The 12,751-nt window shown below is 37.5% G+C and overlaps 1 protein-coding gene across 3 annotated transcripts in view; it reads left to right on the plus strand.

Moving 5' to 3' along the window:
• The window catches only part of adgrb2 (adhesion G protein-coupled receptor B2), a 536,693-nt gene that overhangs the window by 280,335 nt on the left and 243,607 nt on the right, over positions 1-12,751 (plus strand). For all 3 annotated transcript variants that reach the window (XM_062030114.1, XM_062030112.1, XM_062030113.1), the window contains exons 14-15: positions 5,073-5,160; positions 11,377-11,479. In XM_062030114.1, coding sequence (XP_061886098.1) covers positions 5,073-5,160; positions 11,377-11,479 — 191 coding nt within the window. The remainder of the gene's footprint in view (positions 1-5,072; positions 5,161-11,376; positions 11,480-12,751) is intronic.

Consider the following 12,751-nt stretch of genomic DNA (forward strand, 5'->3'; position numbering starts at 1 on the left):
AAGCCGCAGATATATATATATATATATATATATATATATATATATATATATATATATATATATATATATATATATATATATATATATATATATATATATATATAATGTATGTATATATGTATGTATGTATATATATATATATATAGTGTATGTATATATGTATGTATGTATATATATATATATATATATATATATATATATATATATATGTATATGTGTATATGTATATGTGTATATATATATGTATGTATGTATATATATATAATGTATGTGTATATATATATATACGTATATATATATACATACGTATATATATATATACGTATATATATATATATATACGTATATATATATACATACGTATATATATATATATATATATATATATATATATATATATATATATATATATATATATATATATACGTATATATATATATACGTATATATATATATATACACATACATTATATATATATACATACATACATATATATATACACATATACATATACACATATACATATATATATATATATATATATATATATATATATATATATATGTATATGTGTATATGTATATGTGTATATATATATGTATGTATGTATATATATATAATGTATGTGTATATATATATATATACGTATATATATATATATATATACATATATATATACAGTCAAGAAAATAAGTATTTGAACACCCTGCTATTTTGCAAGTTCTCCCACTAAGAAATCATGGAGGGGTCTGAAATGTTCATGGTAGGTGCATGTCCACTGTATGAGAGATAACCTAAAAAGAAAAATCCAGAAATCACAATCTATGATTTTTTAACAATTTATTTGTGTGATAAAGCTGAAAATAAGTATTTGAACACCAACATTAATATTTGGTAGAGTAGCCTTTGTTTGCAATTACAGAGGTCAAACATTTCCTGTAGTTCTTCACCAGGTTTGCACAGACTGCAGGAGGGATTTTGGCCCACTCCTCCACACAGATCTTCTCTAGATCAGTCAGGTTTCTGGGCTGTCGCTGAGTAACACAGACTTTCAGCTCCCTCCAAAGATTTTCAATTGGATTAAGGTCTGGAGACTGGCTTGTTCACTCCAGAACCTTGATATGGTTCTTACGAAGCCACTTCTTGGTTTTCCTGGCTGTGTGCTTTGGGTCATTGTCATGTTGGAAGATCCAGCTACGATTCATCTTCAATGATCTGACTGAGGGAAGGAGGTTTTTGGCCAAAATCTCACAATACATGGCTGCAATCATCCTCTCCTTAATACAGTGCAGTCGTCCTGTCCCATGAGCAGAAAAACACCCCCAAAGCATGATGCTACCACCCCCATGCTTCACAGTAGGGATGGTGTTCTTGGTATGGTACGCATCATTCTTCTTCCTCCAAACACGCCTAGTGGAATTATGACCAAAAAGGTCAATTTTGGTCTCATCTGTCCACAAAACTTTCTCCCATGACTCCTCTGGATCATCCAAATGGTCATTGGCAAACTTAAGACGGGCCTTAACATGTGCTGGTTTAAGCAGGGGAACCTTCCGTGCCATGCATGATTTCAAACCATGACGTCTTAGTGTATTACCAACAGTGACCATGGAAACAGTGGTCCCAGCTCTTTTCAGGTCATTGACCAAATCCTGCCGTGTAGTCCTGGGCTGATTCCTCACCTTTCTTAGCATCATTGAGACCCCACCAGGTGATATCTTGCATGGGGCTCCACTCCAATTGAGATTGACCGTCATGTTTAGCTACTTCCATTTTCTAATGATTGCTCCAACAGTGGACCTTTTTTCACCAAACTGCTTGGCAATTTCTCCGTAGCCCTTTCCATCCTTGTGGAGGTGTACAATTTTGTCTCTGGTGTCTTTGGACAGCTCTTTGCTCTTAGCCATGCTGAATGTTTGGGTCTTACTGATTGTATGGGCTGGACAGGTGTCTTTATGCAGCTAACGACCTCACACAGGTGCATCTGAGTCAGGATATACAGTGGAGTGGAGGAGGACTTTTAAAGGCGGACTAACAGGTCTTTGAGGGTCAGAATTCTAGCTGATAGACAGGTGTTCAAATACTTATTTTCAGCTGTATCACACAAATAAATTGTTAAAAAATCATAGATTGTGATTTCTGGATTTTTCTTTTTAGGTTATCTCTCATACAGTGGACATGCACCTACTGTGAAAATTTCAAACCCCTCCATGATTTCTAAGTGGGAGAACATGCAAAATAGCAGGGTGTTCAAATACTTATTTTCTTGACTGTATATATATATATATATATATATATATATATACGTATGTATATATATATACGTATATATATATATATATATGTGTATACGTATATATATATATATACGTATATATATATATATATATATATATGTGTATATGTATATATATATATATATATACGTATATACATATATATATATATATATATATATATATATATATATATATATATATATATATATATATATATATATATATATATATATATATATATAGACAAGACAAAAAGACCGGATATAATATAAAGTATAGTCCGGAAAATACTAAAGTAGTAAGTATTCTCAAACCAGACTTATGAATATTAATTTATTTATTTTTTGTTTAGTTTTTTTTGCACGGCAGTGTTTATTTGCCCAGTGATTATGTCCAAACTGGAGTTTGATGACTTTGACCGACGCTTGTGCACTTTGCCACTGCAGGAACATTTTCCACCTTCATCACTTGACAGCAATCTTTTTTTTTTTTCCCCCCTCGTTTGCTTCATTGAACTCCTCATCAAAGGCTTCGGCGTGCTCCGCAATGTCCGCGCGTGGCTTTTTGACGGCCTCACGAAGGAATGTTCTCGGAGCGAGGTGATACCGTTTAAAAACTAACTGCAGCCTTACATGCTCAATTTTTCTGATTGTCTATCAAAGACAAATCCTCCCTTTGGCATCCATGTTTGGTGCCTTCCTGTCAAGTAGCTGTTGTTTGACTTTAAGCTCAGCAGACATCACATCATTATTTCCAATTTGGCAGCGCCGACCTTGGTACTTTTAAGTGGTACATTAATAGGAGTACAAAGTAAAAGGCAGCAGCCATTAAGACATATTTTAATCTAATTAGGGCTATTAAAGTTGATACGAGAGAATGTTTTTCAACTGTTAAGTCTTTTGATGGTCCCTGTAATATAACTCTCACTATGATGAGCAACATTAAGTTCAAGTTAAAGTACCAATGATTGTCACACACACACACACACTAGGTGTGGCGAAATTATCCTCTGCTTTTGACCCATCACCCTTGATCACCCCCCGGGAGGTGAGGGGAGCAGTGAGCAGCAGCGGTGGCCGCGCCCGGGAATCATTTTTGGTGATTTAACCCCCAATTCCAACCCTTGATGCTGAGTGCCAAGCAGGGAGGTAATGGCTCCCATTTTTATAGTCTTTGGTATGACTCGGCCGGGGTTTGAACTCACAACCTACCCATCTCAGGGCGGACACTCTAAGTCTAACCACTAAAACACAGTAGCGTAGTAGGCCCAAGTATTCGTTAAAAAAACATGGCAGAGGTTTTGGCCACACGAACAGCAACACTGTGTGTGAATATTTCAGTGAGTCTTTGGCGTACCACTAGATGGAGCCACTAGTATGCCACTTCACTAGTAGTGGTTATTTATTTTATAAATGTTTATTTACATACGGGGTTAATAACACAGCAGTAAAACGGCTGATCAAACAAAACAGAAGTCGTCGTCATGGACCCACTAGCTGCGGAAGCTAGCTCTCCAATCAGCTAAACAGACTCAATAACTCCGTGACGTTTTGGTGGATTTACTGAGGGATTTGTGAAAGTGAAACAATACAAAAATAATGCCGTTGTAAGTTAATAATACTAACACAAACACTCGTAAACGCCTCAGCATGTTAGCTAATGCTAACGACGCGAGCGTCGTTCGATTGTGATAGCCAAACAAACATGCATGAAAACACTCCTACAGACATCGCACATGCAAGGCTTTAGTAAGTATGAATAGTTGTAGTTATATTGTAAAACTGACAAACGTTGCTTGGAGTGATGAATGAAGAATCCATACGAGTAGAAACGCTATGGACGGCTGGACACTGCAGCCCCTGCAGTGAGGCAACTTGTCCAAAAGAACTTTACACTACTTTATATTAGAAATGGCAACAGCGGAGGATGAATGTCCCATAACAAGAAGAGAGAGAAGAAGAAGAAGCTTATCGACTACGGTGTCGGCACGGACTATAAAGGCAGACGCGCGCAAATTTTCAGGACTTATGCAGTAGAGGTTGCCCTCTAGTGGGTTCTTCGGACCACCACACACTGCCAGGAGAGCCCGGAATTCAGGGTATAACACTGTTTTATTTTCATACAAATCAATAGTCTTCTGCTTTCCAGCACAATGTATTTTCCTCCTGCGTCCACTCATCAGCACCTCCGACTCCAACTCTGTGTCTCGCTCCGGCTGCTGCTAATAAAGGCGACAGGTGATTAGATAACAAGGTCCCACCTGGGCCATCCACTCACCTGTCGCTGTCTTCGAGGCCGGTCCTTGCACACCCCGTTCCGCGGCAGGCCCGCAGGCCACGCCCCCCCCTCCACTCTTACCTTATACACACACCATAATAAAAGCGGTGCGGCTTCATAGCTTACCAAAGTCCTACTAAAACATTTTTGATATATTTTTGAGCGCCGTGTGTGATGTTCTATATTTTCAATGGAACATATAAAATGTTGGTGTTGTTTACTTGAGTAATATTGCAGTCTACACGTATCTCTTATGTTTGACTGCCATCTACTGGTCACCCTTATCATTACACCATGTACCAAATAAAATAGCTTCGAGGTCGGTAACCAAAACCAGAATTATTCCGTACATTAGGCGCACCGGGTTATAAGGCGCACTGTTGATTTTAGAGGGGAAAAAAAGATTTTAAGTGCGCTTTATAGTCCGGAAAATAAGGTTTTGTCTCCTTTTTTAGGAGGGCCATGACCAGGAGTGATATTTGAGGCTAACAGGCGGTGAATGTGGTTTGTTTCAGAGGCGGAGACGGACTCGGAGGCGACCATGTACTACGTCATCGGCGCCATCTTGTATCGAACCTTGGGCGCCATTTTGCCACCACCAAGGTGAGGAACGCTCTTTGGAGCTACCTATACTAGTTTTTTTATTTGGTATTCTCTTTGAAAACTTCATCACGTTCTCCCTCCCTCGCTACTTTTTCTATTTCTGTGCCTTTTCTTCTCTCACTTCTTCTTCCAAACATCCCTTCCTGCTCGCTCTTGTCTCCTATGATGCCGTCGCCCAATTCCTCGCGTCAGCCTAATAATCACACCGATGTTTTGGATCTGGGTGTGGGGGACTGCATTTCCCCAGGTAGGAGGTGTCCATCTGTGGCTAGTGTTTTATTCTAAAGACAAAAGCGTAACACGTGGAGTAAAAGAGAAAACGGGTGAAATGTAAGGAGAAAAAGTTGCCATGTTGACTTTAATAACACAGAAACTGCCATGCGGGCTTTTACTTTAAAGCTGGCATTGCTCAAAAGATAATTATGTATCAGAATCAATGTTGTTAGGAATTATTGAATACTCCAATTTAAAATATTTTTTGGAGAAAATAGTGCAATTTGTGCTCACCATAAAAAAGCATACAACAAAGAAAAACATTTAAAACAAAAACATGTATAATGGATGAATAGATCTGAAGTTGATCAAAAAGATTTATGGGTTGAAAGTCAAAAAAATAATGTATGACTTTTTTTTTTAACACTTTTAAGAGTGTGAGCCTTTTAATATTGCATATATTATGTTTTCTATGTCAAAAAGGGCACAAAACACATAAAAAAAAAATGTAACTAAAACAAATAAAAGATGGATAGATCTGGGGCCGTACTTATCAAGCTTCTTAGAGTGCCATTTTACACTTAAGTCCTGAGAATTTGCGAAATTTAGTCCTACTCTCAAACTTAAGAATAAAAGCTTTTTATCAACGTTCTTAAGTCTAAGAATCACTCCTACTCTCCACGAGGAGGTGTCTTAAGTGGTTAGGAGTTGCCAGCAGGGGATGGCACTGAGGCGAGAGAGACGTGCGCCAACGTTCAGGGAACGGAACAATGTTGTTGTTTTTTTTTTATGACGAGCAGCTGATCAAACGGTATCGTTTAGACAGAGCGGATATTATTTTTGTCACAGATTTAATACTTTTTGATTCCTTGTTGATTTCTGCATGTGTCTGCAGTGGGCTAGTATATATAGAGCCACCCACACCAGTTTCAAATTAGTTGCCTAATTAATGAATTGGAAAGAAAATGTTATGACAGTAGCGTATGTGTGTGGCCGTGAGGTGAGTGACGTCAGTGAGTGTGTGGGCGAGAGAAGAGAGGGAGCGGTAGCGTGAGTGCCGGCGGGGACTAGTTTGTTTTGTTTTATTTTGTAGTTTATTGTCAAAATATACACTCCCATTGTCCACTTAAATATTTCCAAGATATTTCTTTATTCTTAGACAACGGATTCCCTTCCGTGATTGGTCATTTCTATGGACACAGAAATGACGTCACCTAAAATTCCGTTTACGGCACATAGTAATGTCGTAATTCAGCTCTGAGTGTGACACTTAAGATTCAGTCCTACACTTCGCTGAAAGTGTGAGTAAGACGCTTGATAACTAACTTTTAAGTGCAGCTTTCAACGAAGAATTTATTTACTCTTAAGTCAACTCTTAGCAGACTTCTTAGGAGTAATTCTGAGAAGCTTGATAAGTACGGCCCCTGAAGTTGATCTAAAGATTTATGGGTTGAAAGTTAAAAATAATTTATCAAAATCAATGTTGTTATGCATTTTTTACCTATTTAAGGCTACAATTACTTCACATAAATACTCCAATTTAAAAAAAATATTTGTGAAAATATTGCATATTTTGTGTTTGCCATAAAAAACAAAGTTTTCTGTGACAAATAAAGCATACAACAAAGAAAAACATTAAAAATAAACATATCATGGATGGATATATCTGATGTTGATCGAACAATCTATTGGTTAATAAAAGTATAAAAAAATAATGTACAACTTTTTTGACACCTTGAGAGTTTTAGTTGGACTCTTTTTGTTTTTAACTGTCATTGCTCACAAAATAATAATGAATCAAAATCCTCCATCCATCCATTTTCTACCGCTTGTCCCTAATGTCATTATGAATTATTGACGTATTTAAGGCTCCAATTACTCAAATATTCCACTTGGAAATATTTTACCATACCATACCATACCAACTTTATTTATAAAGCCCTTTAAAAACAACCACAGTTGAAGAACAAAGGGCTGTACACCACAAATAAATACAGGCAAAGCACAGACTAAAAAACAGAAGTAAAATACACATTGAAAAAGCAAATACAAATTATCGTAAGAACAATTTGTTAGATAAAAAGCAGTTAAAATGTTAAAAACAGTTAAAAGAGTTACAAATATTTTGGGGGGTTAATATTGCATATTTTGTGTGTTTTGTTTATTTTGTAAAATTTGTTGCCATAACAATTGCCATGAACAAAAAGAGCATACAAATAACATAAAATCAAACTTTAAATCAACAGATCTGAAGTTGATATAGAGATTTAAGTGTTGATTTTTACCATTTTTATGACTGAGACCTTTCTGGGTCCCCAAGACTAAACCTGAGGGGAGCCTTAAAGGTTAAAAAAATTAACATATATTGGTTTTGAAAATGAAAAATTTTAAAATGGCTTCCGCATCCTTTGTTGGGCTGTGAATCTTCAATTGCATTTGATTCTTGGGGGTAACGATTCCATTCAAAATCGATTATCCATTCAAAAGTCATACTTTGTAATAACATTGGATGCCAGTTCTTTGATTAAATACATTCCTCCATAAAATAGATAAACAGCTGCGATAAATTCCTTTATTACTTAAAAGAAAACTGGTTTTGTTTAATAAAATTCTACCCAAACATTTAATAAAGTCAAATAAGGCAACAAGAGAAGTATCTCTCTTCTAAAGTAAATGTGTACAGCAGATATAGATCATCTACATCAAACCTGGACAAATTAAGGCCCGGGGGCCACATGCGGCCCGTTAAACTTTTCAGTCTGGCCCGCCGGACATTCCCAAATAATTTTGTTAGATCTTTAAGATGGAAACTGCAGCTGCCATTATGATGTGCAGGGATGTTTTCTAATGACCGTAAGTCTTCAACTATACTAAGTCTTTCAATGCTTGGAATCTGCGTTTTTGCATGATATCCTAGTTACTACGGCAATCTAATTAGTTACTATGGTCATCTAATTAGTTACTATGGTAATCTAAGTCACAGCAGCTCAGACGAGGCACCAAGCAGTGTGGGTGTGGAGCGTTTCCACAGAGTGTCAGCCTGAAATGTGGGTGTCAGAGACAGACGCAAAGTTCTAAAGCTTAGTGATATATCAGATATATCACATTATAGGTGGGTTTTTTTTTTTACCCTTTGTGTTCATATTTTGCTGTATTTGTTGCATTTTTGTTGTGTTTTGCTTGATTGTAAAATATGTGGATGGAGAGGGGGTGTGACGTTCATACGTTGTCAATATTCAGTGTTTTATCCTTCGTAGTTAATATTGTAAATCCCACATTCTTTATTTTCATGTACGTTCTGGGTGTCTCATTCAGTAAAAAAAAAAAAATTCAAATTCCATTCCGTTTTGAGCTTTCAATCAGACATTATTGTGAGGTTTTGTATTCGTGTTCCTAAAAATGGATACAGTAGCATTAAACAGGCACTGAGTGAGCACAATGTGTCCGTCATGTCTTTTTATTTTTTTCGGACTATAATGTGCAATAATGTTATGTGTATATGTATATATATGCTTATGTATGGATATGTGCATGTGTGTGAAAATATATACATATATATATAGATACATATCTTCTTTTTTATCTTTTTTTTTTTACTACTTATATTACCAAATGATTATGTATTCACCTTAGGGGATCTACTCCAATTTCGTTGTTCTTTGAACCTCCATCCATCCATCCATTTTCTACCGCTTATTCCCTTTGAACCTGTTCACTGTAATAATGACAATAAAACTCTATTCTATTCTATTCTATAAACCGGCCCTCAGACACATTTTTGTCTCTAAATTTGGCCCTCCGAGTCAAAAGAATTGCCCTGGCCTGATCTACATCAACAATATGATTTGTCTGAGTGGCTGGACAAGACAAATTAAAAAAATATATATATATATTTTTTTTTTAATTGATTAAGAATCGTTAAAATTAAGAATGGCGATTAATTTCGAATTTGATTTTTTTTTTTTTTCCCCTACCCCTAATGCTTACATTTTTCAGTGTGTAACCTTCAGTGGAAAAAAATCCCAAGTTGCTTGTTTTGTTTTTTTTAATCATTTTTCTCTAAGTACAGTCTTGTAAGGCAGTGTTTTTCAACCACTGTGCCGTGAGATACAGTCTGGTGTGCCGTGGGAGATTACCTAATTTCACCTATTTGGGTTGAAAATATTTTTTGCAAACCAGTAATTATAATCCGCAAATAATGTGCCGTTGTTGAGTGTCAGTGCTGTCTAGAGCTCGGCAGACTTACCACGTTATACTCTTCCATATCAGTAGGTGGCAGCAGGTAGCTAATTGCTTTGTAGATGTCGGAAACAGCGGGAGGCAGAGTGCAGGTAAAAAGGTATATTCTGCATAGCCTTCCCTAAGCTTCAATGCGTTTTCTTAGGGGCACTCACCTTTTGTTTATTTTTGGTTTAAGCATTAGACACAATTTTACCTGCACACTGCCTCCCGCTGTTTCCCACATCTCCAAAGCAATTAGATACCTGCTGCCACCTACTGATATGGAAGAGTATTACACGGTTACTCTGCCGAGCTCTAGACAGCAACAACAACACATCATTTGCAGACTATAATTACTGCTTTGCAAAAAATATTTTTAACCCAAATAGGTGAAATTAGATAATCTCCCACGGCACACCAGACTATCTCACGGCACACTAGTGGTTGAAAAACACTGGTATATAGTAAACAATCCTAACTTATATCATATTAATAATGAATACAGAACTTTTTTTTTTTTTACTGTTCCTAGTTGAAGCATATGCAGCATCACACTAATAATATACCACAACAATACTGTTTCATAGCTCAACTTAAGACCTATTTTTCTTCTCAATATGATTTTTATCAAAACAAAAGTGAGCTAGTTCAATTTTTCACCAGCAAGGGTATGAGCCTCGATGTGGGCGTGTCTTATCATGTATTTATTTGTTTTATTTACAGAATTAAAGGGTCCTTTACACAGATGTCTAGAGTAGTGTTTTTCAACTAGTGTGCCGTGAGATACAGTCTGGTGTGCCGTGGGAGATTATCTAGTTTTACCTATCTGGGTTAAAGATATTTTTTGCAAAGCAGTAATTATAGTCTGCAAATGATGTGTTGTTGTTGAGTGTCGGTGCTGTCTAGAGCTCGGCAGAGTAACCGTGTAATACTCTTCCATATCAGTAGGTGGCAGCCGGTAGCTAATTGCTTTGCAGATGTCGGAAACAGCGGGAGGCAGCGTACAGGTAAAAAGGTATCTAATGCTTAAACCAAAAATAAACAAAAGGTGAGTGCCCCTAAGAAAAGGCATTGAAGCTTAGGGAAGGCTATGCAGAACGAAACTAAAACTGAACTGGCTACAAAGTAAACAAAAACAGAATGCTGGACGACAGCAAAGACTTACTGTGGAGCAAAGACGGCGTCCACAAAGTACATCCGAACATGACGTGACAATCAACAATGTCCCCACAGAGAAGGATGAAAACAACTGAAACATTCTTGATTGCTAAAACAAAGCAGGTGTGGGGAATAGCGGTCAAGGAAGACATGAAACTGCTACAGGAAAATACCAAAAAAAGAGAAAAAGCCACCAAAATAGGAGCGCAAGACAAGAAGTAAAACACTACACACAGGAAAACAGCAAAAAAGTCCAAGTAAGTCAGGGTGTGATGTGACAGGTGGTGACAGTACACCTACTTTGAGACAAGAGCTATAGCGATGCATGCTTGGTTATGCTTTAAAGTCATATCCAACAATTGCGACAATGACTTTTTATTGTCAACTGCGTTTCGTTTTTTAATGATTTCTGCTGGTGGTGTGCCTCCGCATTTTTTCAATGAAAAAAATGTGCCTTGGTTCAAAAAAGGTTGGGGACCACCGGTGTAAGTAAGGTGTCCAACACGTCCTGCAGCACACGCCTGACAAAAAGACCAGTTTCTTTCTGTTCCATAATCACCTCTCCCCAGTTGGTTATTATTTGAGCTCCTTTCGCCTCAAAGTTTGCATCTGCATCTCCCGCAGCCAACCGGCCGTGATCAACTCCAAGATCCTGACGGTGACGATCCGACCCGAGCTGCAGCCCAGGGATCCCGTGGTGGTGGTGGAGCTCGCCACGCTTTTCAACGTGAGTTGAAATCTCTTTATTTGGCTTCCCAATTTCCAAATGTCGTCAACTTTTATTACTTTTTTTTTTTTTTCCTTTACAACTCAAGCCAAAAAAACGCTTTCTGACTCGCGTTTGGTTTTATTTTTATTCATACGAATACTCCCCGCCGCTATGTTTGCTGAGCTGAGCGAGCGGAGGAAATGCTGCATGCTATAAAGCGCCAGCGTGTGCAGCCTGAATAAACGCAGACCCTTTTTGACTTGCTTATATTGCCCGGCCTCTCGGCGCCTATTGACTTTATATTGCATGGAAGTGTGTTAATATAAACGACTCAGGCTGCAGCCTCAGAGGGCCGCCAACCTCCAATGACAGGCTTCGACGCCAAGGAGTGCGGAAATAATACTTAACTTAACTAACAATTAGCACGTGCAGAATCTCTAATGTCCTCCGATAAATTGCTCTTTTTCCTCTATAAAACCCAAAAGCAGTGAAGTTGTCACGTTGTGTAAATGGTCAATAAAAACAGAATAGAAGGATTTACTAATCATTTTCAACTTATATTCAATTGAATAGACTGCAAAGACAAGATATTTCATGTTCAAACTGCAAATATTAGCTCATTTGTAATTTGATGCCTGCAACATGTTTAAAAAAAGCTGGCACAAGTGGCAAAAAAGACTGAGAATGCTCATCAAACACTTATTTGGAACATCCCACAGGTGAACGGGCAAATTGGGAACAGGTGGGTGCCATGATTGGGTATAAAAGCAGCTTCCGTGAAATGCTCAGTCGTTCACAAACAAAGATGGGGCGAGGGTCACCACTTTGTCAACAAATGCGAGAGCAAATTAGTTTAAGAACAACATTTCTCAACCAGCTATTGCAAGGAATTCAGGGATTTCACCATCGACAGTACATAATGTCATCAAAAGGTTCAGAGAATTTGGATAAATCACTGCACGTAAGCGATGATATTAAGGACCTTCGATCCCTCCGGCGATACGGCATCAAAAAGCGACATCAGTGTGTAAAGGATATCACCTCATGGGCTCAGGAACACTTCAGAAACCCACTGTCAGTAGCTACAGTTGGTCGCTACATCTGTAAGTGCAAGTTAAAACTACTATGCAAAGCCAAAGCCATTTATCAACAACACCCAGAAACGCCGCCGGCTTCGCTGGGCCCCGAGCTCATCTAAGATGGACTGATGCAAAGTGGAAAAGTGTTCTGTGGTCTGACGAGTCCACAGTTCAAATTGTTTTTGGAAACTGTGGACCTCGTGTCCTCCGG

Source organism: Entelurus aequoreus, linkage group LG20 (assembly GCF_033978785.1).
Source record: "Entelurus aequoreus isolate RoL-2023_Sb linkage group LG20, RoL_Eaeq_v1.1, whole genome shotgun sequence".
In the NCBI taxonomy this organism is placed as follows: Eukaryota; Metazoa; Chordata; class Actinopteri; order Syngnathiformes; family Syngnathidae; genus Entelurus; species Entelurus aequoreus.